The sequence below is a fragment of the Choloepus didactylus genome, chromosome 27 (genome assembly GCF_015220235.1).
Source record: "Choloepus didactylus isolate mChoDid1 chromosome 27, mChoDid1.pri, whole genome shotgun sequence".
In the NCBI taxonomy this organism is placed as follows: Eukaryota; Metazoa; Chordata; class Mammalia; order Pilosa; family Megalonychidae; genus Choloepus; species Choloepus didactylus.
This window is the reverse complement of record NC_051333.1, coordinates 8,039,018-8,066,688: the sequence shown is the minus strand read 5'-3', so window position 1 is coordinate 8,066,688 and position 27,671 is coordinate 8,039,018. Positions and strand designations below refer to the sequence as shown.

The window sequence follows — 27,671 nt, the reverse complement described above, 5'->3', positions numbered from 1 at the left end:
CTCAGTTCAAAGCTGGCTAGGACAAATGTCCTGCACCCTGTCCAGCTTCATATGCTGTCTGTCTCCACCGGCTCCCCAGGCTCCTGCTCAACTAGCCTTTCAATTCCCCACACTGACCAAGCTCCCTCACCTTCCAGACTTTTGCATGAGCTTTGCCTACCGCCTAATGTCCCCCTCACCCCCCACCCCACACCCCCAGCTAGTTCCTCTGATTCTTCAGATGCGGTCTGAAAGTCACTTCTTTCTCTTTTACCCTTTTTGTTCAAGGCCCAACTTGCAGATTCCATGGTGAGGGCAGCAGGTGCTGCTGCAGCCTACTGAGACCTCGGCACCAATATCCAGTCGGCATCTAATAAGTGTTGGTTATTATTAAGCAGTGGAAAAGCAGGCCCGTTGGGGCCCTTTCTCTCAAGCAGCTGGTACAGTAGCTAGTGAGGTGAGGGGATGGCATTTTATTGGGTTACTCACAGGCCAGCTTCCCATCAAAGCTAGACAAGCAGATGGCGAAGGCTTGGAGAGGACAAAGCGGGAAGCGGAAGTCCATGGTGAATGTGTCTGGGGCTACGCGACCGAACTGGAGCACCAGGTAGTCCGCTGCAGGAGGGAATCAGGAACTAAGTCTTCCCCGCACCCCTCCTCTCCCTGCGGCGGGAACGCGAGCTACGAGAACTACGACTCCCAAGGGGCTGCGCGGTGCTCTTACTAATCCTGGAAACCCTCCGAGCGCCACGTAAACTACAATTCCCAGAAGGGTTTGCAGCAGCGCGGCGTCCGCCCTGCCTAGAAAATGCGCAAGAAGTGATGGGAGACGCAGTTCTCGCCCGCTCTTGCCCTCTTGCCCAGGAAAGCCGGTTTCAAGGAGCTCACGATCATCTGAGTGCACGATCTGGAAGTTCTTGACCGAGGCTCTCGTGACTCGACCGTGAAAATTGAGCACATAGGCGCCGCTCTCGTCGCTCCACAACGGGGCTTTGTTTTGTAGTAGGAGCAACCCATGGCTGGCGCCGTGTTGGAGGCGACTCGGTAACGACTCTTGTTCCTAGGCGGTAAAATAGGAGGCCGTGCTTGTTAACCTACCGCCAGCCGGCTTTTTTTCTCGCGATACAGAATGCTGAGTCCCTAGTCTCTCCTCCATTAGACAGAAGAGTCTGACCAAGTCCTCCCAGCTGCAATAGGTGACCTTCTGCAAGGCAGCGGCCCCCTCCTTCCTTCTCCTCCCCTATAACCCAGAGATTCCCAACCTTGGAGGACTCACATTTTGTGGCTGGACGCTAATTCTCTGGTTCTGGGCGTCGATTCCCGGGATGATCAGAGTCATTTTCCGCGGACCCCGAAATCCCAAGACATTGGTCTCCTGTGGATATTAAGCTCGGGTTGGCTTGACAGCTCCACACTCCCCGCCATCTTCTTTCGTTCTCTCTTTCACCCCGCAGACACTCACATAAAACACAGACCCCAGCTCCTCCCTGATCCGGGCAGTCTCCGGGATTAAATACTTCCTGTCAGGATTCACCCCGTTGTCAAAGATGGTGAACTTGGTGCCCAAGACATTGGATCTGCTCCAGCAGGGGAGTGAAGAGAATAAAATAATAGGTGTTACTATTTGGTTGTTCATTAAGTGCTTTAACATGTCATCTCATCTACTCTAGCCTCCACTGTAAGAGCCATGTAAGCATTCCTTGTATCCACCATCCCAGTTGTCTCTTTCCTGTTTTGTAGCCTCCTACCTAGGTCCTTTAGGGACTTTTTTCCTCTAAGATGTAGGAACTCACAAGTCCCAGCTCTCTTAGGAGGGACTTAGGAGTCTCAGCCCCTTGCTTCTCAAGAAGTCAAGTGTCTTAAAATGCCAGTTCCTGCTCCAAAGCCTTTGGCTCTTTTAGTCCCAACCACCCTGAGGATACAACCTGAAGAACTATAAAACCCATCAGGCTGTAGGAGGACAGGTCCCAGAGCAGGTGGAAATTGTGCTTCATGGCCTGCTGGGAAATTTAGTCCACTCGTCTCTTTCTTCCCCCCGGCGCCCCTCTTATCTCACAGAGATCAGGACTCTGCCCACCTGACTTTGCCCACAAAGTTGTCCCCATCCCGAGATAGGTCTGTGGGGTCCAGGGAGATGAGGTAATTAGAGGTTTTGCTCCTTTTTCTCTTACACCCAGCGAGGAGGAAGTGCTGTGGATGGGAGGAACAGCCCATCAGAATCGATTTCCCACGTCTGGCTAGCATAGGGGTCCAGAGAGGGGCTCGCCATATCCCCATGGCAGAGGAGAGGGTTGTGGAGCAGAAAGCACCCCCCAAGGCTCGCTGGGAGATGTGCTTCTCCCTGAAGTAGGTCATCAGCTGGATCCTACAGGGGAGCTTCCCATCTTAGTGTTTCTCCCTCTTTCCTCCCACCGTCGGGTCGCGGCTCAGAGCTTAAGCCAGGGCCGTGTCTGGCTTTGGAGAATGGGGGAGAGCTTCACTTGGAGCTTCGGGAAAGGGTTGGTAGGTGTTTCATCCCGGAAAAATGGCTCCGAGTAGCGGTAAAAGCTTCTTTCTGGGAGAGAGGGGGCCTCGCTGGGAGGGAAAAAATGAAATGAGTCAGAGGAAAGAGAATCAATGGGGGACTCAGGAAAAGGCATCGAGTGACTAAGAGGGTGTGTGGCCTGGCTTTGGGAGAGTCGTTGCTGATACAGAGGACAGGGCTGGATGCTGGGGAGGTTTGCGTTAAGTCTAGATGAGTACCGCCTTGCAATCGCCGGGCTGAGAGGGGTCATGGCTTGGCTCCCGTGAGGGGCGGGGCTTATCTCATCTCGGGAATGGGCGGGACCTGACAGCAAAGGCGGCTGGGGAGGGGCCAGACTGGGACCAATCAAAACGGGGAGGAGTTTCGGGTACAGAGGGCGTGGCTTGCCTTTGGGAAACGCGCGGCCCATTACTAGAGTGGCCAAAGGCTTGGTTATAGCATACAGAGGGGCGATAAAGGGCAAGGCCCGGGTTTGTAAAATCGGGAAGGAGCGGGACTTGCTCGCCAGGTGGGCCGGACCGCACCTTCCGGCCGTCGGCCGCCTCCAGGTAGAGGTAGTAGAAGGGGAACATGCCCTTGTCCATGACGCGCTTGTCGCGGCTGATGCGGCACTGCACCGTGCTTCCCCGCAGCGCCGGCCGCAGCACGTACGCCTCCATGTCCTCGCCCAGCCGAGGGCCCGGGGCGCGGGATGGCGGGCGGGACGCGCTCCCCACGTCTCCGCTGCCCGTGCCGGCCGGGCCCTGCGGGGCCTTGGACATCTCCCCGTGGGCCGCCGCTGGGGAGCTGGTCGCTAAAGACTCCGACTCTTTCTTCTCTTCCAGGGCTTCGCCCTAGCTCGGACAGGCCAGATTCAAAGTTGAGGGGCAGGCGGACCCCCGCCCCCCGCTTTCCCAGTCACGGAATGGCCACCGGGTTCAAGGTTACGCCCTTTCCCGCCGCTGTGTTCCGCCACCTCCCCCTTGGAGGGCCAGGAGTCCATTGGCCACGCCCACCCGAATTCGAACTCCAGACTGATTGGATTATTGGCTCCTTCTCAGGGCCTCTGTCCAATCCCATCAGGCTTGGTGGTTCCGCCCACCAGGGAAGCGCCTCGGATGGGGCCCGCAGAATCTTGGCCTCACCCTCCCCGGAGGTCCGAGGCTACCCCCTCCGGGTCCTCCCTCTTGCTGGCTCTGTCTCCTCTCACCTTGTCCGAGGCCAAGTCTCCGCGTTCCCGGTCGCTATCCATTCCAGGCTTCGATTCCAGATAGGGCGCCCCGTATTGGTCTCTGCTATCCTGGGGTTCGCTCTCGTCCTCCGCGTCAGCCCCTGGGGCGGGTGGAAGAACCGGGGACTGAGCTCAGGACGTCAGGGTCCCAGGGGCTTGGGACAAGTCACCAGTGCTAGCTGGGAAGGCCTAAACTCCTGGTGTGGGAAAGCGGAGCCTCCCTTTTCCTTGTCGCAGAGAGAGCAACGGAGAGATTAGAGAACTAAGATGGGGCGGGCGCGAGTGGAGTCTGGGGTAATAAGAATCCTGTCGTTGAAATAGCTGGTCATGTCAAAAGTAAAATGTCCCTAGATGAGAATACTTTTTGGCATTAGAAGAAATGAATCTCAGATCCATGCTACAACAGGGATGAACCTTTAAAACATGATGCTAAGTGAAAGAAGCCAGACAGAAAATGCTATATACTGTATGATTCCATTTATATGCAATGAACATAATAGGCAAATCTATACAGACGGGGAGATCAGTGGTTGCCTAGAACTGAGGGCATAGTGGGGATGGGGTGACTGTTAAAAGGTACAGCGTATCTTTTGAGGATGATGAAAATATTCTAAAGTTGAGTGTGGTGATGGTTGCACATCTCTGTGAATGTACTACAAACCAGTGCGTGATTAAAAGGGGTGAATAATGTCTCAATAAAGCTGTTACCCAAAAAGGGTGGGGATATACACAGTGGGTGGGAACTTGCGTCAGGGATCAGGGAGCCAGAGTTCACTCCCAAAGGCTCCTCATTTACCCGGTCGTTGGCGGGCTGGCCAGCCCCTGCGGCGAGCCCCCAGAGGCTCTTTGTAAGGAGGAGAGGCGGGAACGTCCTCCACGGAGACTTCCTCCAACTCCGGATCCGAACTGTCTGGGAGCCAAGAAGGGGACAAGAGACAGGAATTCCTGAGTACTGGGGGAGAAAGGGGCTGGAAACTTGGATTCCTGGGCGTTGGAGGAGGAGGAGAAAGTTGAGGGCCTGGATTCCTGGGTGTGTGTGGGAGGAGGGGTCTGGGACCCGGACACCTGGGTCCTGAGGGAAGAGGTAGCAAGGCCTGGCCTCCTAAGGAAGGAGGAGGTGCGGGCTTGCACTCCTGAGCCCTTGGAGAGTAAGGATGAAGGCCCCAGACTCCTGGATTCCAGTGGGAGTGGAATGCTGGGGATTCCGGGGGGCACTTGGGGCTACCTGCTTCTGTCGGCGACGCCAGTGAGCCGTGCTCACCGCTGCCATCGCCACCGCAGCTCACCGTGCTGAGGGCGCTGTGGGCACCAGGGCGCAGGTGTGCCTCGGGCACGTTCTCCCGGAGGAAAGGGTTCCCGGATCCTGGGAGAAGGGGCAGTAAGGCCCATTTAATTGCTCTACGAATTCCCGGCCCTGCACTGGGTTCCTAGACCGTGCCCTGAATTCAATGACCGCCCAAGCCCCCGGACCCACTCAGTGCCCCAATTTCATCCTGAGTTTCAAGCACGCACCTCCCCGGGTTCAGTGCTCCAAGGGTGAGTAAAGCCCACCGGTCCCTCCAGGACCCCGCCTCTAAATAATACAGGCCCCATCTCCCTCCCCTCCCCTCCCCGCCCCCAGGCCCCGCCCCGCCCCAAAGTGGCCCTTCCTAGGCTCCGCCTCCGAGCTCCACCAAGCCCATCCCCTCGGGCCCCGCCCCCGCGCTGTCACTGGTGCTCCCGCGTAGGTCCCGCCTAGGGCTTTCCTGGGCCCCGCCCAAGATTCTGCTAGGCCCCGCCCCAGGGCTCTTCCAGGCCCTGCCCCTCGGGCGCGCGCTAAGCCCCTCGGTCAAGACCCCTGTCCTGGCGGGACCCTAAGAACCTCTGCTCACCGCTGTCACTCGCGAGGCGCTCCTCCCGCCGCCGCGGTCGCCGGGGCCGCAGGGACGCATCGGGATTGGCCTGAACCATGAGGGGCTCTTGGCGCTTCCGTCGCTGCTTCTTCTCAAACAGTAGCCGCTGCGGAGGTGGGAGGGGGGTCGTGGGGGCCAGGAGCCGGATGGGAAGACAGGGGTGAGGTTGGGCCTGGGGCAAGGGGAGGCCTGCATCGGTGGGAGGGCCCCTTAAAACCCCTTCCTCCCCTGGGTCCCAGGGGTCCAGTCCCCAACCCCACCCCGGGGACCTAAGGATCCTGCCCCCAGAACCTTTGTTTCTTAGAAATTTTGAAGTCTCATCACCAGGATATGCTTTCTTCAGATCCCCAATTCTCCCAATTTTCTCATTTCCCAATTGGAGAACTTAAGACGCAGAGAGAGACAAGGGGGCCCCAGAAACCCAGAGCAAGTCCTGGCATTGGGACTTCTGTGGAGGAGGAGGTGATGGTGGTAAAGAGGGGAACAGTTAGGGTGGCTGGATCCTTAGGGCATCGTACCTGCTGTTCCAGCTTCTGCAGCCTGGTGGCGGTGAGCTCGTCCCCCAGGGCCCTGAGGGAGATGCAGACTCGTGGCGACAGGCAATGGGGCAGCCCCTCCCTCCCTCCCTATTCCAACCTGGGGTTCTGAGCACATGTGAGGTCACAGAGGAAAGGAAACTGAGCCTGTCCTGCCCCACCAGTTCTGAAGCTCTTTTCTCCCCAAACTGGCCCATCTAGAATCCCAGAGTCAGGGACCCCAGGCCCCCAGTCCCTCCTCCCTCAGACTCATGAGTCTGCACCCTCCTCCCTCCCCTTAGGGCCCGGGAGTCCAGGCTCCCAGCCCCTTCCTACAAGACTGATGGCACTGAACCCATATACATGGTCATGAGGCCAGAGCTGAGCGGGGGAACATAAGCGAGGCTTTTACATTGCCCCTTATACCTACCCATACCCATAGTTTCCCCACTTACCGTTTTTTCCACATGTCTTTATCCTGAGACATTCTGGAGAAGCAAGAATGAGGAGTCAGGACCCACAGCCAACATCCCAATGGCCCCTGCCCTCCAAAACCTGATCATAAACTGTAAATCTCCTGGACCCACGCAGCCGGAATCCCAGCACCCACCCCTGCCAGGGATCTGGCAGCCTGTTTCCAGCTTTCTTGGCTATCGGGGGCCCAGGAATCAGTTCCCTCTGCCTGGAGTACCTAACTCTTGCAGCTCACTGTCTGAGACTCTCCCAGGTCCAGCCTCTGGGCCCCAAACAGCCAATCCCCGGTCACCCCGGACTCCCCGCACCCACCTGCCTGGGATCCTGGAGACTCTCACTGGTCCCCCTGCAAGGCTGCTTACATTCACACTCCAGTGCCTTGCCTCTCTGGCCAATATCTGAACATACCTGACCCTTTCTTTGGGAGCTGGGGACCTAATCTCTGGGTTTCCAGGAAATAAGCAGGGGAAGAAAGAGGGCTCAGAGGGAGGGGGGGGTATTTCCACTGGGACCTGCCCTAGCCCCCTCCCTCCTGACCCCCTACGCTCCACTTTCAACAGAGGAATGGACCCCTGGCCACCAAGGCAGCCAGGCAACCCTGCTCCTGAGGTTCTGGATTGGAATGGCATGCGGGTGTTCCTTAAAGGGACCCGACAGATCCTCCATTGTAGCCCGGTTCTACACCTGGAGAAACTTAAACAGTGGGCTGTGGAATTGCTACCGCGCTCTAACTTGCAGTCACTTTTGGGGGGCAAAAACGAATCGGAAAACTACAATTCCCATGAGGCCATGGGGCCACGACGCCTGCGGAAAAGGACTCATGCTTCCCCGGCCTGCTGGGGGTTGTAGTTTGCGTTGAAAGTGTCCGCGCTTCCTTTTGCCTAAAAGGCCAGAAACATGGCGTCAGCAAGGAGGAGGCGAGGCGAGGCTTTCGAGAAAAAGCCAGCGACTTCGGCCAGAAGCGGGCCGCCAGAAGCCGGAGAAAGGGCAGGGAGACTGGCGTGGACCAATCAGAGCTGGGGGCGGGGCCTGTGCGGGAAAGTGGGCGTGACCTAGAGGGGAAATCACCGGGAACGTACCGGAGGTCCTTGCTCCGGGAAACGCCCTCTGCAGCGAAGGAGAGGTGAGGGTCCCCGGGAGCCGGGCTCCTGGGTCCTGGGAATGAGGGCTCTGGAGGGGGGTAGGCGAGGAGATTGGAAAACTAGGTCCTGGAGGAGGACAGACAGGGCGCTGGAACTTCTGGGTTCTGGGAGGAGAGGAGGCTGGAGGCGCGGACCTTTGGGTCTGGGGAGGGAGCCGGGTTCCTGGGCTCCTGGGTCTGATGCAGGAGAACACCAGGGGCCCGGACTTCTCTGAGGCAGCTTGGGGCCCGGGGTCCCGGAGGGCCAGGAGTTCTGGGTCCTGGGAGAGGAGGGAGCCGGGGGCTCGGAGTTCTGGGTCCTAGAGGACGTGACGCTTGGACCCTTGACTCTCGAGTGGGAGTGGGGGACGGCGTTGCGGGGGCTCGAACTCTTGGGTCGGGGGGAGGGGAAGGAGGCTGGGGCAGACACTCCTCGGCCCCCACAGACCACGCCGCCATGCCTGCCGCCGGGCCCCGCGCAGCCCTCCTCCTCCTGCCCGCGCTGCTGTTGCTGCTGCGTGATGTGCTGGCTGTGCCCCTGGAGCGGGGGGCGCCCAAGAAGGAGGAGAGCCCCGCCACTGAGAGCCCCGTGAGTGGCCCCGCCCTGCTCGCCAAACAGGTGTTTGCAGTGGTCCTACAATCCCCGCGGACCCCCGTGGCCCCTGGGTGGATACTTCAGGGGCTCCCCGGCCGACTGCGCTGAAAAACTGGGAAGGGGACAGGTTTCTAAGTCACCGACTGTTGGGAGTTGGACCTCTGAGGTGTCCGAATCCTTCTCAGATTTTAAGTGAAATCTCTGCCTTACCCACCTCCACCTCCGTTTTTCTGACTCCCGGAAAAGATTCGGAAAAGGAACTACAATTCCCAGTAGCACCATGGGCAGGCAATGTTAGCTAACTGAAGGTGTTCTGATCTGTGCCAAGGGGCTCATGGGAGTTGTAGTTTAAATTATGAAGGGTCACGTGAGACACTCACGTATGAATTCCAACACGTGTATATTGAACTGTATTAAACCTTTCCTCTCTGGGAATTTGGAACTTTAAGGGTCCTCAAGGCCAAGGCCCTATTTTGGGGCCTGACTTCCCACAGCTGCCTCTAGGGATGGGTAGGCCACTATTGCCCAGGACAGACCAGGCATCTGCCCTCCCCACAGCAAGTTAGGCCTCTGCCCTGTGAAATCCCTGCCGACACTAAAGGGCACCTTTGGGACCCCTTTCCCTTCATTTGTTCCATGTATTTCTTGAGCATGCACTATGAGCTGGCTCAGCACCAGTCACTGGGGCACAGCCATGTGCAAACCCTTCGCCATCGCAGACTGGAAGATAGAAGATGAAGGGCAGGTGCCCATGAGGATGCACGCTGGGGGTGATGGTTGGAGAAGTCAGGAAATGGGGGAGGGGGCTTTCCAGGCAGAGGGAACAGCCTGGGCAAAGGCTGTGGGGCGGGAGACGGAAGAGTGCATAGAGGGCCTCTAGGAGGCAGTGGGGGTGAGAGGGAGGGAGGGGGGACGGAGAGGGGACAGGGTGCGGGAGGGCTTGTGGGCTGCAGTACGGAATGTATTCTTTAGTCCGAGGCTAACAGAAAGCAACAAAAGGTTATAAACATCCGTAACAACCACAACAAAAATAATGACATTGACAGCTCCTACTATGCACCAGGCACTGTACTAATTATTTTAGTAAATTAACTTACCCACGCAACAGCCCTGTGAGGCTATATAACGCCCCCTGCCTGCCCTCAAGACATCCACGTCTTCATCCCTAGAACCTGTGAATATGTTACTTTATGTGGTAAAAGGAGTTTTTCAGGGTTGGTTAAGTTAAGGCTCTCAGGACACAAGATGATCCTGGATGGCCCACGTGGGCCTGATGCAATCACAAGTGCCCTTACAAGGGAAAGAGGGAGACCCTCGGAGGGTCAGAGAGAGAACAGGTGGGGACAGAAGCAGAGTTTGCAGTGATGTCAGGAAGGGGCCACAAGCCAAGGACTGTGGGCAGCCTCTGGAAGTTAGAAAAGGCCAGGAAACAGACTCTCCCCAAGAGCCTCCAAAAGGAATGCCACTCTGCCAACCCATTTTGAACTTCTAACCCCCAGAACGCTAAGAGGCAGCTGTAGGTGGCTCTGAATCACTAAGGTTGGAGCGATTTTTTCCAACAGCCACAGGAAACTGAGCCACCCACATAGTCAGATTCCAGAGTCCTTGCTCTTAGTTTGCATGGTGCACGTGGCATTGCTGGTGAGCCAAGGCAGGTGACGATAATAATTATTGGGCCATTACCCTCTAGCCAGCACCGCTGTGCGCTGTAATAGATGGAGTATTTTCTATATCCTTACCATCATTTTAGACTATCTTGTTTTCTTTATATCATGGCTCCGAGAGGTGGGGAATTTATTGCCTATTTTACAGATAGAAAGAGTGGGACTCATGGAGAACAAAATGCTGCCCGGCTACTCCCTGGCAGGGATAGGATCAGAAGCCCTGGGAGTTTTGTCTTGTTTGTTTGCCGTATCCCCTAGGACAGTGCCTGGCACATGGTTGGGGCTTGATGAATGCTTGCTGAACGAATGAATGAGGGAGTGAAAGCTTCACTACTTCACAACTGCCAGTCACAGCCACTCTCTTAGCCCCCACCTTGTGTGAGGCATTGGGCTGAGTGTTACCGGAGTGATTTTTGTTTTGTCTCCTCTGTAGACTTGGGAAGGGGGTGGGTGAAGCAGCCACGAGGGTTAAGCAGTTCTCCTGGGGTTACCCAGCAGAGCAGGGGTTTGAGCCCTGGTGGGCTAGGCCTCCTGCTCCAAGTGGAGGGTCCCTGGGTCCCTCAGCTGCCACTTCGAGGCTTCGAGGGCCTGCCTGCAGGAGGATACAGGAAAGGGCAGGGGCTAGGATTGCTATGTCCATCCGTGTCGCCTCAGGACACTGGCCTGTACTACCACCGCTACCTCCAAGAAGTCATCAACGTGCTGGAGACCGACGGGCACTTCCGGGAGAAGCTGCAGGCCGCCAACGCTGAGGACATCAAGGTGTGCCTGGGTGCCCGCAGCTGTGGGGAGGGGGTGCGCTCGCTGAGGGCAGAGGCCGGGGAAGGAATGGCTTCCCCAGGGGGCCCATGTGGGTCCAGCCCAGCCTGTTTTCTAAATCACTAAAGAGACGCAGGGACAGGAAGTCGCTTCTCTGGGTTCACACAGCCGGGAAGGGATTTGAGGGGCACAGAGTATGGTGGTAAAGCACAGAGTCGGGTGATGCAGGTTGCAGGTTGCACCCCCTGACCAGCTGTGTGACGCGGGGCAGGCAATTTCACCTTGCTGTGCCTTGGTTTCCCCGTCTGTAAAATAGGAGGTAACAATAGTACCTGTCTGTTGGGGTTCAGACCAGGGTTATCCAAGTTACGACAGGTAAAGGACTAGCACAGGAGTGAGTCTCGAGGGACTGACACAGTGATCGAGGTAGCAGAGGGCTCTGGGGCGCCCCAGAGAGGGACCTGGTCGAGGCCAGCAGGTGAGAGAAGGCTTCCCTATGTGAGGTTTTGGGTTTCAAGCGGGAGCATCCAGGGTATAGAAGTTGAATGGAAGGGGTGCATTTTAGACTGTAGGAACTGCATGTTCAAACAAAGCATTCTGGTGCCTTCAGCTGTTTTCTAGGCTCCTCATAACGGAAATAAAGACAGGGGAGATGGGGCTGGAGGTGTGGGTGCCAGGTCTTCCAGGGTCTCGAGCGCCAGGCTGGGGAGCTTGGCCTCTGTCTTCAGGGCCCTTGGGAGCCACAGACGGCCTGTGAGCAGGAGAGGGGTTGGTGCCGCTTGGTTAAGGAACAGCAGACATAACCCAAGGTGATCTCTGCAATAACAGAGGTAGCTCTGGGCACCTGGCGGGAAGGTGGTGGTGGCAGAGGTGGTCCCCCTCCTCAGCCCGGAAGGTGTGTGCGAGGTGAGATGACAGAGGTGTTGAGACTCTTCCCAGGGGTGCCATGTGCCTTCGGTTTTGGAGGACTGTGAAGGTATGGTTAGGGATGGTGGAACAGCATCTCAGGCAGAAGGAACAGCATGTGCAAAGTCTCAGGGGTAGGAAACAGCCCTGTGAGTATGGGGGCCTCTGCACGAGTTCGTGTTGCTGGAACAAAAAGTGTAATTCTGTGAGTGATGAGAGATAGGGCTGTTAATGCCCAGCAGAGGGACTGGGGCCAGGTCCTGGAGTCTCAGGGAAGCCATGGGGGATTGGCAGAAAGTTTGCAGAAGGTTCCAGAGAGGGACAGAGACCAGGGCGAGGCTGCCCAGCGTGCCCCCTCGCTGACCAGTGTCTCCTCTCTGCCCAGAGCGGGAAGCTGAGCCGGGAGCTGGACTTCGTCAGCCACCACGTCCGCACCAAGCTGGACGAGCTCAAGCGGCAGGAGGTGTCGCGGCTGCGGATGCTGCTTAAGGCCAAGATGGACGCGGAGCAGGAGCCCAGTGAGCAGGGCCGGGGCGGGCGGCCGCCATCCTGGGCCTCTGGGTGGTTTGCGAGAGGCAAGGGGAGCCTCACTCTCCCTGCCTGTCAGATGCCCTGGCCGGGAGGAGGGGGGCAGGTCAGAGTCCAAGATCCCATCCCCTTCGCACATTCCTGGATGGGTTTGTCGGAGCGGCTGGCCGGGCCATTATAATCATCGCAGCTTTCTGGTACATTAGCTTTCTGCTGGGGTGGTTCTCGGCTCATTAGTAAGTGTTTAAGAAGATGTCCTGTTGTTTGAGATTCACCTACAGCTTCCCCTTGAACTTCATGACACCCTGGGAGGCTCCCACGTTACAGATGGGGACACCGAGGCCCAGTGGGAGGGGAGGACGGTAAACAGCAGAGCTGGCGTCTGTTTTCAAGGCCACTTGATTTGGTTCATTTGTCGACAGACGCGTGTTGAGTCCGACTGTGCCAGGCGCGGGGCTGGGGGCTGGAGCTACCGCAGCGGACAGACAGGCATAGTTGCCGCCCCTGCCTGCCACGGGCATTCGTGCGTTCTCATGTTCTCGCACTGCCCCCTTGTAGGGATCAGTTTCAGAGTCTGTTTTCATCTCTGGGAAATTAGGTCCCCTCACCGCTAAGAAGAGCAGTAGCTCCTGTTTCTTGGCTGCTTATCCCCTACCAAGTGCTGTGCTACGTGCTTTATCTTTTAACAACTCAGAACATATCCGGAATCTGAATGCCACTCTCCACTCTCGTTGCTACCACCTGGGCGCAGCCGCCATCGTCTCCCGCCCGGTCCTCCCCTGCCTCCACCCCGTCCCTGGGTGTCTCTTTCCCACCCAGCAGACAGCCGGCTTCTGCTGACACCTGTGTGAGTGTCCCGTTGCCTCTGTAACCAAGGACCCCAGAGGTAGCGGCTTGAAACAATGCACATTTGTTCTCTCACAGTCCTGAAGGTCATAAGTCTGAAATGGGCCCCACTGGGCTAAAAAGTCAAGGTGTCGGGAGGGCCCCGCTCCCTCCAGAGGCTCTGGGGGAGAGTCCACTTCCTGGCTTCCTCTGGCCCCTGGAGGCCGCCTCCATTCCTTGGGTGTGGCCTCTTCCTCCATCTTTGAAACCAGCCGCATGGCATCCGGTGTCAGTCGTCACATGATCTCCTGGAGCCATGTGTCCCGCTGCCTCCCTCTTACAAGGATCCTCGTGTTTGCTTTGGTCCGACCCAGATAATCAGGGATGGTCACCCCATCTCAAGGTCCTTAACCTAATCCCATCTGTGTGGTCCCTTTTGCCATGAGAGGGAACATGTTCACAGGCTTCGGGGATGAGGATGGGGACAGCTTTGCCTCCCCCAGCACCCACGCCAGGTCTGGTCCCTCCCCTGCTCAGAACCTGCCATGGCTCCCCAGTGCCCTTGGGATCAAGTCTGTGCTCCTGGTGGCTGCTGGGAGGCTGGACCAGCCCCTGCTGCCCTGCCGCAGCCCCTTCCCGTTGCTCGTGTGCCCTCTCGCCCACTGCGTCAGCCCCAATTGTAATTGCTGGCGAGCGCCCTGTCCTCCCCACCCCAGCACCTTCGCCCAGGTGTTCCCTCTGCCGCGGTGATGCTGTCTCGGGGCTCTCTGTTACACAGCTGACTCCCTCTCAGCCTCAGCTTCAGCTCTCATGTCACCTCCCCAGGGTCCTGCCCCGAGCGCCCTGTGTGAAGGAGACCCCATTTGTTTGCGTCCGGCATGGTTGCGTATCTGTCTGTTGGTTGCCTGTTTTCTGTCTCTGGACTGGGTGCTCCTGTTGCCATCTGGTTCACACTGTGCCTACAGATCGGGCCCAAAACCGGGGCTGTGCCCGCGTCTGTGGCCTGAATGAATAAAGGAAAGAGTTGGAGAGTCACACCATTGGGGACTCTTCCCAAGCACCTGTCCCTCTGGGCTCACTCAGGGCCTCCAGCTGCCTCCAGCTGTAGCTCGGGTCACCTGGATTCCACCTGCCTGTGTGTGTGTCTTTCATCACCCCCCACCCTCACCCCCCAAACCAGGAGCCTTGGGAGGGCAGGCCTGGGTCTGGTTCACAGTCCAGCCTCGCTCTTCCCAGGGCTGGACCCTGGACCGTGGGAATTGTGTGTTGGGCAATGGCTGGGCATTGCACGTGGGTGTGCACTCCCCTTCCTGTCTGGAGACCCCACCCCTTCCAGCTGGCAGCTCCCCAGCGGCAGGGTGGGGGTGGGGGGCTGAGTGTCAGGAGCTCTGGAGCTCAATGCTCAAATCCCCTCTTTGCCACCTCCCATCTGGTGCCCTACTAAGTCACTTCTTTCTGGGCTTCAGTTTCCATATCCCCAAAATGGGGGTACTTGTAGAATCCATGTCATAGGATTTTCGTGAAAAGTAAATGAGTTAACATGTTGCAAGTGCTGAGAGCCAGGCCTGGCATACAGTAAGCACTCAATACATAGTAGTTATCGTTACGGTTTTTATTCTTTTAATTATCGGACCCAATCACGGTGTCACCTCCAGGAAGTCCTCCCTGATTACCTTGGCTCAGTCAGGGCCTCTCTGGTACCCTCTGTTCAAGCACATCTGCCCCAGGATAGGGATCTGGCGAGAATGAATGTTCCATGAGTTGTTTGCCTTCTGCCCCTCATCCAGATGTGCAGGTGGACCACCTGAACCTCCTGAAGCAGTTCGAACATCTGGACCCTCAGAATCAGCACACATTTGAGGCCCGAGACCTGGAGCTACTGATTCAGACGGTAACGTGAGGGTCGGGCCGGGCGGGAGAAAGGGGGCAGAGACGTGGCTGTGAGCCACCGCAGCCGGCTTGTTACCAGAGGCCGGAGGCTGGCAGAGGGCAGCTGGTTTCTAAAAGTCTCCCTTGATCCTCCACGGGAAAGCAGGAGGTGGGACAATGCTGGGCTTGGGCGCAACTCAGACCCATGTTCAGGGTCCTTGTCGGCCTTGTCCTTCCTGTGTGATTTTGGGGGGTCTGTCTGGGTGGGCCAAGTGCAGTCACGAGGGTCCTCATGAGAGGGAGGCCGAGGGAGATCTGGTGACAGAGACAGACAGCCGTGTGGCGGCCGGAGCAAGATGCCAGCTGCTGGCTTGGAAGATGGAGGAAGGGGCCACAAACCCAGGAGTGCGGCTCGCAAAGGTGGAAAAGGAAAGGGAACAGATTCTCCCAGAGCCTCTGCGGGGTGGTCACACCTTGGATTCAGCCCCAGTGAAACTGATTCCAGATCTCCGGCCTCCAGAGCTGAGGGCTGGGGAATTTGTGTGGTTTGAAGCCACCGAGTTTGTGGGCATTTGTTGCAGCCACACTAGGGACCGAGTCAAGTCGGCATCTGAGACATGGGGTGCCCAGCCCCCATCTCCTGGGGAGGGGGTGTGGAAGCGGATGCCCCAGGACACCATCACGCCCCTGCGTATGGTCCTTCCAGAGCCCCCCAGCACCCCCAAACAGATCCCCCCTCTGCTGGCCTGGAGGCCTGTATGGCCTGGGGACCCCTCTTTCTGACCCCATGGGAGCTTTCTCACAGCCTTGTCTTCCACCGTGTTTTTCTGGACCCCTGGCCTCTTTTTCGTCATTGATCTCGTCTGCATTTTCATTTTATTAGCAATTGCAGCGGGAGAGCGCATAACACCAGCACCCGACCTGTCAGCACAGGGCAGACAGGAAGCTCTGTAAACTCTCAGAGCTCTCAGACATTGGGGCTGTACACAGTGACGTCAGAGGAGAAGGGCTCGTTTCTGCAGTTTGTGCATTTACGTTGACAATCCTAACTCCTTGGCTGGAGATCAGTCGACGATGTGGACATGGGTGTATGTCTGGGCTGTCCGTTTGTCCCATTGACCTACCTGGCTATCTGTTTGTTTGTTTGTTTTTTTTCCCTCCAAAACCTCAAAAGCTGTAGCTTTATAGTAAGTCTTGCAGTTGGGTGCCGTCAGTCCCGCGACTTTGTCCTTCCGTGGAGCTGCTGAACCAGCCGTCCCTTAAACTTGCAGTCGAGTCTCCCTCCTGACACCCGCAGTGCCCCGCGCTACCTCCGTTACAGCAGGTGCCCCTCTAGGTGGAGATTACTGTTTGCATCTGGGTCTGGGAGCCCCTCGAGGGCCAGGCGAGGTCGGACCCCTCTCCGGGTCCCAGCAGAGCCCAGCTCTGGGCCGGACACTCAGAAGCTTCCGGCTGTAAGTGATGGAGGTCGGACCGCCCTGATCCCTCCACCGAGGACTGTGAGGATTTTACTGAGTACAAGGACACACTGGGCACTGGGCTCCAGTCCCTGGCATATGTCTTTGCAGTTTATTTCCGGAACAGTCCAGAAACTTCCCGCTTCTCTCCACTCCCATTGCTGCGCCCCGGCTCAGCCCCCATCATCCTGCATAGGTGCTGCCTCCCCGGGCCCCCTGCTTCTGCCGCCCACCCTCTGCAGCCGGGTTTCTCACTGGTGACCGGGTCATTCTTTGAGGTCGGGGGCCGTCCCGGGCGTTGTAGGATGTCCAGCAGCACCCCTGGCCTCCACTACGGTGCCAGTAGCAAACCCCTCCCTCATTCGTGACAACCACAAGTGTCTCCGGACATTGTCACATATCCTCTGGGGGCGGACTCCCCCCCGGGTGGAAATCACAGCTCTCCAGTTGGTTTCCTGCTCAGCAGTTATGTCATTTCCTATGGCCGCGGTAACAAATGACCACAGACCTAGCAGCTTAAACAACGCCGGTGTGTCGTCTTATAGCCCTGCATGTAGGGCTCCAGCAGGCGTCTCACTGGGCTAAAGTCCAAGTGTCAGCAGGCTGGGTCCTGCCGGGGCACTGCAGGAGAATCTGCTCCTCGTCTCTCTCGGCTTCTCGAGGCTGCCCGCCCTCCCAGGCTTGGGTCCCTTCCGCTGTCTCTAAAGTCAGCCCTGTTGCCTCTCTCTCACCCTTCTTTTGTGGTCACATCTCCCTCTGAGGGTCCTCTTCAGCCTTCCTCTTCCACTGAAGGACCTTGTGATTGCGTTGGGCCAACCATGAGACCCTGATGTAAAGTCAGCTGACGGTAACCTTAATTCCATCGCGTCCCTCATTCCCCTTTGCCATGGGATATAACAGATTCAGAGGTTCCAGGGAATAGGATGAGGGCATCTTTCTGGGGATGTTATTCCGCCTCCCATGGCGGCCACAGGAATAATCTTGTTGGATCCTGTTAGATCACGTCTCGCCTCGGCCCCAAACCCTCCGCAACTCCCATCTCACCTGGAGAAAAGCCGGAGTCTGCCCGCCCTGTGGCCCACAGTGTCCCATGCTAGCTGTTCCCATCCCTGTGTGTGCTCAGGGTGGGGGAGGCACCGATGGCGTGACTGTCACCCCCCTCGCTCGCCTCCTGCAGCCCCATGGCCTCCTCCAGGGGCCTCCAGCTCAGCAGGCCTGCTCCTGCCCCACGGCCTTCGCAGCGGCTGTGCCCTCTGCCTCGAGCCTGCTGCTCACGCCGTCCCCTCCTCCGGGCCTGTGCTCGCACACCCCCAGTCAGCGAGGACTGCAGCCACCCCCAGCCTCCAAGCCCAGTTCCCCTTTCCTGTTTTATCTTCCCAGCACTTTTTACCTACAGTCATACACTATACTTTCTTTATTTTCTTTTATTTCTTTCACTTCCCTCCGTCACCCCCACTGGAATGTCAACTCCAGGAGGGCAGGGATTTTGGTCTACTTTCTTCTCTCATGTCCCCAGTATCTAGAGCAGGGCCTGGCACATAGGTGCTCTGTAAATATTTATTAAACGAGTAAAGGAATGCATCTCACTGAGTCCCTAAAACACCCCTGTGAGGCTGTTATATACTGGTATTGTCCCTGTTTTACCAATATGGAAACAGGCACATGGGGGAAAGCCCACCTCTCGCCCCCACACCTGGCTGCCCGTCTCTGCCCTTATCACTAGTAACCCTGCCTGTTTGTGGAGTGTTTGTTCTGGGCTGGCCTGACACCTCTTGTGTCATTATCTCCGTCTTGTAGGGGCAGAAACCAGGGCCCGGGGAGGCTGAGTGACTTGCCTGAGATCACACAGCTAATGGGAACAGATCCCGGATTTAATCTGGGCGGAATAAGTAGAGAGCACGTGTTTCTAAACACCCACCTGTCCTGTTTCCCCACAGTAAATTCACCTCGTGTTTTGCTCCTTGTTTACTTCTTCCTCCAAGATCTTGAGGCCGTGGAGAACATGGAAGAGGCGGGTTGAAGTTTCCTGCTGCTGTTGTGTAACTGTCATGAGCTCTTTTAAGCAGAGGAAGAGAGGAGGGTGTGTTACGGGGCGGGGATGGGCTACGGAGACCAAGGCAGTGAGATCAGTGAGAGGGAGGGGCTGCCCCTGGCCAGGGCGAGGGCCAAGGCCTGGCCCTTTGGAGGCTGGATTGGGCCCAGGGGCGTGATGAAAGTGGCCCTCTGCCGTCCCGCAGGCCACCCGCGACCTGGCCCAGTATGACGCAGCCCATCACGAGGAATTCAAACGCTACGAGATGCTCAAGGAACACAAGAGACGCCGCTATCTGGAGTCACTGGGGGAAGAGCAGCGGAAGGAGGCAGAAAGGAAGCTGGAAGAGCAACAGCGCCGCCACCGAGAGCACCCCAAAGTCAACGTGCCTGTAAGGGTCCGACCCCCACCCCCAATGTGTCTAACTCTCCAGGCACAGGAAGAAGGCAAGAAAGTGACTGAAGAACTACAACTCCCAGCAGCCCCTCAGGCCAAAAGAGCCCCTGCTAACGTACATAGCTACCCCAGGGGCTGCTGGGAATTGTAGTTTCTGGCGTTCTTGCTTGAAAGGATGACATTTGAGAGATGGGGGTAAAGTGTTCTCTGGCTTTATCCCCTGGGGCCCAGACTTCTTGCTCATGAGCCCCCGGCTCTTTCCTCCACAGGGCAGCCAAGCCCAGTTGAAGGAGGTGTGGGAGGAGCTGGATGGACTGGACCCCAACAGGTTTAACCCCAAGACCTTCTTCATCCTGCATGGTAAGGTGGGGAGGGGGATCCTAAGACCCAGGCCCAACGCCGAGGCTCTGACCTCTCTGGGGCCTGGCTGCTATGGGAGTGTCTCCCCATCCAGTAGGGCTTAGTCAGCCTGGGAAGCCTGTGCCTGTCTCCCCTGGTTGACCAGAAGGTCCTGCCCTCCCCTGTTGTCAGGGCTGGAAGCTTCCATGGAAGAGCTGGGCTCTTTCCCAGGATGGGCCAGACCTCTGGGTGCTAAGGACTGGCTGGTGTCCACTTACTGGGCAAACCAGGTTTGGCTAGGCGTGGGCCCCCCTCCCACAGCAGCCCGGAAGCCCTGGTCCCTTCTGGGAGCCCTTTGGGTAAGGGTGGGCTACTCCCTAGTAACCAGGCCTGCAGAGCCTGGGAAGTCCTTGTCTGTGGTGGGTCAGAGTCCCCGTCCCCTTCAGTCTCTCTCTTCCCATCTGGGAATGGGCCTGGGGGTGCAAGGCACCCTCGGGCGTGCCCAGGACGCTAAGCCGGAAGCTGTAACCTGTCAACAGAGCCTGGCAGGGCATGATTCACTCATTCAGCAAACATTTACTAAGCTCCCCCTAAGGACTGAGCTTTGTTCTATACCCTGTGGGCACAGCAGTGACCAGGAGAAGAATTTCCACCCTTGCAGAGCCAGTGGTGGAGCAACCAGATAACACTATATTTCAGTGAACCTAAGACACCACTGATAGTGACATGCACCAGTTCAGTCACTCGTCATTATTCCCGGGTGCCGTATTTGTGCATTCACCTACTCACTAGAGTTTATCTGTAGCCCCAACCGCAGTACTCGCAGTGCTTTCACGGTCATTTGTGGACATGCACAGAGCACTGAAAAACGTGATTTGCCCAACACGCACATTCCCAGCTGAGGCTGAATGAGGTAACACCCTGCCTTCTTATTTCAGCTCTCAGACTGTAAACAAGGGTTCTTTTGGCAGTTTATTTAGCGTCACGGTTTTTGCGTTTTTGTTCTACTTGTGGGTGATTTTGCTGTTTAAAATGGCCCTGAGAGTGGTGCCAAAATGCTGCCCATGTTTCAGAGCACCAGAAGGCTGTGTTGTGCGTTTCTGAGAACATATGTGCTTTAGATGAGCTCCTTTCAGGCATGAACTACGGTGCTATTGGCCATGAGTTCAATGTTAATGAGTCAACAATATGTATTCAATAAGGTATCTTTAAACAGAAAGACGCATAAAACAAGGCTATATACTGATCTGTTGACAAGATGTGGCCAGGAGCCTAACCCTGTATTTGCTAATTCAGTGTTTCCGGCATCTTTATAGGACGTGATTACTGCAAATAATAAGAATAGACCGTATTGTATGTAAGCTGCCAATTATAAACTGACACACCATCGATGGATGATAAGATGTGCTCCAGTTTCACAGATGATAAAATATAGGGGGAAATTCATCTTAGAATTGATGATAGAGGATCTATAATAGAGTATCAAGTAACGATTTATACTGTTGGGAAAAAAATACAGCAGGATTAAGCAGCTCTAGAGTGGCAATTGGAGGTGCCGTGGCCAGTAAAGGTTTTGCTAGACCAGCACCATGCTACAGAATATTCTGCGCTGACAGAATGATCCACATGTGACCGTCAAGTCCTAGAAATGTGACTTGTGTGATGCAACTGAGGAACTAAAATTTTAATTGTGTTTAACTGTTAGTAAATTTCAATAGCCTCACATGTCTAGGTGGCAGCGAAATTGGACAGCATGGATGTGGAGAGACCAGGACATTTGAACAGAGACTTTGGTGGAGTCCGGGGTTGAGCCTTGCAGATATTTGGGGGGTTGGGGGATGTGCCAGGTTGGGGGGAGAGCAGGTACACAGGGAAGAATGAACTTGGCACGTATCCCGTGCGGCCGGAGCAGAGAGCATGAAGAGAAGACAAAAGGAGACACGGTTGAGGTGGGAACCACAGCCAGAGAGCGTAGGGCCCCAGAGGGCAGGGCGAGGGGTTGGGGTTTAACTCTGTCTGTGGTGGGATAACCCAGATTTGAGGCCAGGACTCACACCATCTGCCTTAAGTGTCAGCAGAATCCTGTGTCAAGGGGACACGCTGAAGGGGGCGAGTGGTGAGGAGGTGTGAGATGCTGGTGGCTGGCCCGGGTGGTAGCACAGTGGGGAGAGCAAAGCGGTCAGATTCTGGGTGTGCATCTTGGAGTCAAGCCAGTAGGACTTGCAGATGGACTGGACGAGGGTGGTGAGGGGACAAGAGGGTCAAGTTTGACCCCACGGGAGGGATGGAGCTGCCATCCATTGAGGGCGGAGAAGGTCGGGAGCTGGGTCAGGTCATGTACATGAGAGAGATGTCTGTTAGATGTTCACGTGGAGATGCAGAGCAGGCAGTAAGATGAATAGTCAGGTACAAAGGCAGTTTCTAGAAACCATCTAGAGAAGTGCTGGCCAGTAGAACACTCAGGGTGATGGTGAATGGTCCATGTTCACTATGCCAACCACAAGTGGATATGGAGCTCTTGACGTGGTGAGTGGGACTGAGGGACTGAAATTTTAATCTTATTTAATTTCAATCAGTTTAAATTTAAGTAGCCCCTTGTGACTTGTGGCTGTCATAATGGGCAGTGCAGGTCCAGAAGTAGAGAAGAGACCCCAGACTGGAGCCCTGGGGTGTGTCAAGAATGAAGGCAGGCGGAGGGAGAGAAGAATGTTCTGGAAGCCCAGGCAGAAGGTCAAAGGAGATGTGGGCTGAAAATTACCTATTAAACATTTTAATATATGGAAATTTAAGTAATATTCACTTTAGCTTTTCTTTCCAAATATGTTTTCTACTATCTTATTCTTCCACATGAATTTTGGAATAATTTCACCAAATTTCTAAAAAATTGTGTGGTTTTTTGCATTTTTGTTGGAATTGAATTATATTTATAAATTTTGTCAGGAGAGCTGGCATCCTTATCTTCTTCTCACCCAGGGGAATTTATTTTTAGCCTTATCTGTAAGGCTCAGCAAGGTGACCACACCACTGCCCCAAACGCCTCTTGTTCTACAGAACTTGATCTCTATAAGTAACTGTAATTTGAGGGGAACTTGGGAAAAGTGATTTGAGATTTCATCTGGAAGCATAAACAGGTAAAAATAGCTGAAAATATATTGAAAAAGGAACAAAATGAGAGAGTATTTAAAGATACAGACATTGAAAGATAAGGCTAGAATAATTATAAGATTATTATCTACCAGTGCAAGAATATCACTGGAACCAATCTTTAAAAATAGATGCAATTAATGATTGTATCTGCAGGATCTCGCTTCCAGCCTCCTGAGCTGGAGGGTCTGATCAGAGCAGACATTGCAGAGCAGGAAGGGGGTGCAGACTGTGTGGACAGTCCCCAGGTTCCCGAGTTGCCAGGGAGAGGCCCCCCGACAGCTGGAGCCAGCACTGACCTTGTTCTCTGGGAGGCAGTGGCCCCTGCACCCCCAGACCCCAGGCAGAGTCGCCGCTCTGGTACCCCTAAGCCTGGTGCCCGGGATGAGGACGCTGCGTGACAGCGGCCGGAGGACAGACCCGGTGAAGCCGCCTGCATCCCTCCCATTCCCGGGACCTGGTTGCTAGGGAATTGACAGTCCTAGCAACGGGCCTGAGGGGGCCCTGAAGCCTGAGGCCTCCATTCCACCGCCAGGGACGTGGGGTCGCCTGTCCTCTGGTGAAAGACCCCACAGCAGCCCCAAGTCCCTTCACCAGCTGGTCTCTCATGGCCCTGACCCAGCCAGCTGCCATCCCCCAGGATACCTTGTGGTCTCCCCCTCAGATATCAACAGTGATGGTGTCCTCGACGAGCAGGAGCTGGAGGCCCTCTTCACCAAGGAGGTGAGCGTCTGGGAAGCTGTGGGTGCAGGGGACACCTGGACCAGCCACCTGTCCCCTTGGGGATCCCAGTGTGTACCCCCCTTAGGTGCCTCCTGGGTGTGAGTTCAGGGAAAACTACAACTCCCAGCAGACCCTGGGGCAAAAGGAGGCTGCCCAGAGTGGCAGGGTACCCAAGGGCTGCTGGGAGTTGAAGTCTGGTTCCCCAGGTGAGGCCGGCATCTGGCCTGGAGAGGGGTTGCCCCGGGCCTCTCAGTTACGCCCCATCTCTCCTGCGATCCTGTAGCTGGAGAAGGTGTATGACCCCAAGAACGAGGAGGATGACATGCGGGAGATGGAAGAGGAGCGGCTGCGCATGCGGGAGCACGTGATGAAGAATGTGAGGAGGGAGCACCCAGGGCATTGGGCGCCCCGCCCACCCCATCACTTACCTTACCTGGCTCCCTAGGTGGACACCAACCAGGACCGCCTCGTGACCCTGGAGGAATTCCTCACCTCCACCCAGAGGAAGGAGTTTGGGGACAACGGAGAAGGCTGGGAGGTGAGGACGGGAAGACACTCTGGGTCCTGTGTCTCTCCCAGTCCAGCCCATCTTCCATGGCCTCTGACTACTGCTCGTTCTCCCTGGGACTCGGCCCACCCCCCTGGGTCTCCATCCCCTTCTCAGGGTCTCTGTCCCCCCCCTCCCTGGGTGTCTGTCCCCCTCTCTCTGGTCTCCATCCCCTTCTCTCTGGGTCTCCATCCCCCTCTCTCTGGGTCCCTGTCCCCCTCTCTCTGGGTCTCCATCCCCTTCTCTCTGGGTCTCCATCCCCCTCTCTCTGGGTCTCTGTCGCCCTCTTTCTGGGTCTCTAACATTCTCTCTCTGGGTCTCTGTCCCCGCCCCCCGCTCTTTTGGTCTCCGTCCCCCTCTCTCTGGGTCTCCATCTCCCTCTCTAAGTCTCCTTCCTCCTTTCCCTAGGTCTCTGTCCCCTCTCCCTGAGTCTCTGTCCCCCACCCCTCTGAGTCTTTATACCCCTCCCCACTTCCTGCTCAGCTCTCTTCCACACACCCACTGCCCTCGCAGCCTTCTCTAAATCTCCATTAGGAAAGCTCTCTCCCCCATGTGAGGGGACATTAAAGCAGGAGTTACCCTCTTAATGGCCCCTGCCCCTGTCCCCCCAGACGGTGGAGATGCACCCTGCCTACACGGAGGAGGAGCTGAGGCGATTCGAGGAGGAGCTGGCCGCTCGGGAGGCTGAGCTGAATGCCAGGGCCCAGCACCTCAGCCAGGAGACCGAGGCCCTGGGGCGGTCCCAGGACCGCCTGGAGGCCCAGAAGAGAGAGCTGCAGCAGGTGACTGCCCGGGGAAGCTGGGCCTGCCCTCTGGGTGCCTGGGCCCCCCGTCCCTGTCCTTGTGCATCCAGGTGCTGGGGAAGCCTGCTGGCCACTGTGTTTAGTACTAGATTCCCCTGTGGCGGCAGCCATCTTGAGTAAGGGCGGATGTTTCCCCGTCCCTGCAGCTGTGAGGCCACCGTGTTGGATAAGGGCAGTGGGGTCATAAGTGGGTGAGGTGGGAAAGGCCCTTCCCAGGAAGGAAGAGAAAGACAGACACAGGGAGGGCTCTCCCTGCCCCAAAGCGCCGCCCAAGGAGATGGAGAATGGGATGCTTAAATGTTCTTAAGTCCACCCCTTAAAGAGAGAGAGAGAAAGAGGCCAGTAGGGAAGGGCCTACCCATGAGCCTTAGCAGGTTGCCGCAGAGTCTCCGTTTGGGGCCCGAGGCCCAAGCGTCCGACTCTCCCGACTGTGCCATCCCCATCCTCCCGCGCTCACAGGCCGTCCTGCACATGGAGCAGAGGAAGCAGCAGCAGCAGCAGGAGGAGGCCCAGCAGGCCCAGGCCCAGGCCCATGGCCCTGAGGGGCAGCTCAAGTTCCACCCGGACACAGGTGCCGGGCCTGGGAGGCTGGGCCAGGACTCCTGGGTCTGAGGGAGGAAGGGGCCCAAGCCCTCGGTCCCTGGGGGTTGGGCAGACCAGGTTGTCCAGTATCACCATTTCCTCCCTCCATATCCAGATGATATGCCTGTCCCAGCTCCAGCTAATGACCAGAAGGATGTGGACACTTCAGAAAAGAAGGTTCCAGAACAGCACCCTGAGCTGCCCCAGCTGGATACCCAGCACCTCTGATCCTTTGGGGGGGTCCCAGCCGTCCAGTTTCCTACCAAGGCAGCCCATAGGCAGGGGCTTGAGGTCTCACGGTAAATGTCCCCTGGGGTCCGGCCACAGGCCTCTCTTGGGGAGCGGGGCGGGGAGCCCTTCACATGCTGCTGTCCACGACCCCGATCTGCCCATCCCAGCTTTTGCATCCCGGGCCTCTGCGTCTGGGGTTCCTTCTTCCTGCCCCCGCTCCCGGGGCCAGTCTTCTCTGGGTTGTCGTGTGTGCCCCCACTTTAGGGAAGCCCCTCCACAGGGGCTCTGCTCCCTGCCTGCCTTCCTCGATGTGTTCGCCTGGGCTGCCCCCCGCCCCCGTGGGGCTCCTCCAGCCTCCTGTACCCTCTCAGCTGCTGGGATCCTGCTCTCTGGGCCAGGCTTCTGTGGGTTCACAGGGGCTTGGGGTGGTCCCTCGAGACCTTTCCCTACCTTTTGTAGGACCTCAAAGATAGGGTCTTCCCCAAGGCCAGGGTCCTCAGTAGAGCTGACTAGGAGCCAGGGTTCTCCTTGATCCCCTGCCCAGGGCTCCGGTCACCCCCCCCCCAGGCCTCCTGCCTCTAGCCCTCCCTCCCCCACCCCACCCCAGAAGGGTCTTTCTATACCCAGAGCTGACCCTGCCCCCTGTGGCTCCCCAGACCCCCAGGACCAGCCCCTCAGCTCTGTTTGAGGCCCCGCCTGCCTCTCTGGCCTCATCTCACACTGCTCCGTGCTCCAATTCCATCAAAATACATTTTCTGGACTCCAAGAACCAAGTCATGGCTCCGTGTCTTTGTTCTCTTCCCTCAGCACCTCCAGCACACGCACCCGTCACCTGCCAAGCACCTCTCCTCTGTTAGGGTCCAGTTCACGCGCCACTTCTGAGAAGCTCAGTCCTGGAATCTTTCCATCTGCTCCCGAGGAATCTGCTGCCCACACACAAGTGCACACGTGCCAATCCTCAGCTGGGCACATCTGGGTCAAGTGGGATCCTCTAGCCGCAAGGACAGAAAATGAGAACTTGGGCTAAAACAACAAAGAAAAATGTAATGTCGTCCAGAACAAGAAGTCCCCTGGTAGGGTGGTTCCAACGCTTTCAGGGAGCTCAGTCCTCCCAGCTGCTGGCTCTGCTGTTGATGTCAGGGCCGTGCTCCCCTCTGGTCCCAAGGTGACTGCAGCTGCTCCAGATGTCACATGTGTCTTCGCTAACAGCCAGCCCAGGAAGAAGCCCCAGCCTCCCCTGGGTGTTGGCGTAAGTGAAAGAAAACCCGTCCCCAGCTCCCACCCCCACAGGTCTCCTCTCATCTCCCATACACCGGGATCCACTGAGGTGGCCTCTGCCAGTGGGGGTCACACTGGAGCTGGGACGGGGTCAATTTCCCTGGACCAAACCAGGGTCTGGTAGAAAGGACAAGATTCTGGAGTTATTTGTTTAACTGAAATGCTGTTTAAATAAGAAGTCTAGCATAATCACTAGAGATTTTAGTTTGCCTCCACACCTGTGGGACAGCAAGTCCATGTCGATAACCTTTTGGCTTAATAAAGAAAGCAGACAGCTCCTGATAACCCTTCTGCAAACAAGACTGTCAGGTTAAACGTCATCACCAAATAGAACTAATAATAACAATATTCAACCTGTTTTTAGAACTTTTCCATGTTCCAGCAGCAGCTAAGCATTTTACATGGTTCTTAAATAAGTTCTAATTTCCATGCGGTGATATTAACCTTTTCAAACAGACAGCTTGAGGTCTGACACACACATGCAGCCGTGGAGCCATGACTATGATCAAGATATGTACAAATTCATTCATTCCCCAAAACAGTCCTGGGAGGTAACTACTATTATTACCCCCATTTCACAGACAAGGAAACTGAGTCACAGCAGAGTTAAGCAACCTGTGCAGGGCTGCACATCCCTTGGAGTCAGGAAGGGGCTTTTTAAAGGTTAAGGATTTTAAAAGTTTACATTTCATGCAATTTAGTAGCTGTTCTAGTTTGCTAATGCTGCGGAATGCAAAATACCAGAGATGGATTGGCTTTTATAAAAAGGGGGGTTATTTGGCTACACAGTTACAGTCTTAAGGCCATAAAGTGTCCAAGGTAACACATCAGTAATCGGGTGCCTTCACTGGGGGATGGCCAATGGCGTCCGGAAAACCTCTGTTAGCTGGGAAGGCACGTGGCTGGTGTCTGCTCCAAGGTTCTGGTTTCAAAATGGCTTTCTCCCAGGACATTCCTCTCTAGCAAGCTTGCTCCTCTCCAAAACGTCACACACAGCTGCACTGAGTTCCTTCTCTTTGAGTCAGCTCATTTATATGGCTCCACTGATCAAGGCCCACCCTGAATGGGTGGGGCCAAGCCTCCATGGGAATATCTCATCAGAGTCATCACCCACAGCTGGGTGGGGCACATTCCAAGCAAATCTAATCAGCACCAAAACATCTGCCCCACAAGACTACATCAAAGATAATGGCATTTGGGGGACACAATACATTCAAACTGGCACAGTAGCAATAACTGGAGACTGGGTTCGGGGGCAGGTTTGGGGCCATAGTATACT

The 27,671-nt window shown here is 56.3% G+C and overlaps 2 protein-coding genes across 5 annotated transcripts; one reads left to right on the top strand and one right to left on the bottom strand.

Moving 5' to 3' along the window:
- Positions 1-208: 208 nt before the first annotated feature.
- On the bottom strand, positions 209-7,177 carry TULP2 (TUB like protein 2). The gene is made up of 13 exons (XM_037820039.1): positions 6,907-7,177; positions 6,576-6,608; positions 6,124-6,175; positions 5,585-5,711; positions 4,939-5,076; positions 4,510-4,623; positions 3,693-3,814; positions 3,028-3,336; positions 2,057-2,169; positions 1,442-1,556; positions 1,256-1,354; positions 868-1,039; positions 209-594 (listed from the first exon to the last, which is right to left on the bottom strand). Exons 2-13 carry the CDS (start codon positions 6,605-6,607, stop codon positions 461-463), a joined length of 1,527 nt encoding a protein of 508 aa, XP_037675967.1. The 5' UTR covers position 6,608; positions 6,907-7,177; the 3' UTR covers positions 209-460.
- Positions 7,178-7,563: 386 nt separating this feature from the next.
- On the top strand, positions 7,564-26,677 carry NUCB1 (nucleobindin 1). Of its 4 annotated transcripts, none has more exons than XR_005214365.1 (14): positions 7,564-7,717; positions 8,161-8,333; positions 10,628-10,735; positions 12,024-12,156; positions 14,779-14,882; positions 18,555-18,740; positions 19,015-19,105; positions 22,893-22,951; positions 23,235-23,327; positions 23,397-23,489; positions 24,110-24,280; positions 24,761-24,872; positions 24,999-25,182; positions 25,922-26,677. XR_005214365.1 is itself a non-coding variant. In XM_037819831.1 (13 exons), exons 2-13 carry the CDS (start codon positions 8,172-8,174, stop codon positions 25,109-25,111), a joined length of 1,425 nt encoding a protein of 474 aa, XP_037675759.1. In that variant the 5' UTR covers positions 7,565-7,717; positions 8,161-8,171; the 3' UTR covers positions 25,112-25,746. The 4 variants fall into 4 exon arrangements, 2 of the variants coding, with proteins under 2 accessions (XP_037675759.1, XP_037675760.1); XR_005214366.1 differs by lacking the exon at positions 25,922-26,677 and adding an exon at positions 25,771-25,789; XM_037819831.1 differs by lacking the exon at positions 25,922-26,677 and having other exon boundaries at positions 7,565-7,717; positions 24,999-25,746.
- The last annotated feature ends 994 nt before the right edge of the window (positions 26,678-27,671 follow it).

Bases quoted from the DNA above. Each gene is read 5' to 3' on its own strand.
- TULP2 (XM_037820039.1), bottom strand. From the start codon at position 6,607: ATGTCTCAGGATAAAGACATGTGGAAAAAACG. The intron at 6,176-6,575 runs GTAAGTGGGGAA...CATCTCCCTCAG, and splicing joins AAAGACATGTGGAAAAAACG to GGCCCTGGGGGACGAGCTCA. The intron at 3,815-4,509 runs GTAAATGAGGAG...CACCCGCCCCAG, and splicing joins GCCAGCCCGCCAACGACCGG to GGGCTGACGCGGAGGACGAG.
- NUCB1 (XM_037819831.1), top strand. From the start codon at position 8,172: ATGCCTGCCGCCGGGCCCCGCGCAGCCCTCCTCCTCCTGCCCGCGCTG. The intron at 8,334-10,627 runs GTGTTTGCAGTG...GTGTCGCCTCAG, and splicing joins CCGCCCTGCTCGCCAAACAG to GACACTGGCCTGTACTACCA. The intron at 22,952-23,234 runs GTGAGCGTCTGG...GCGATCCTGTAG, and splicing joins AGGCCCTCTTCACCAAGGAG to CTGGAGAAGGTGTATGACCC.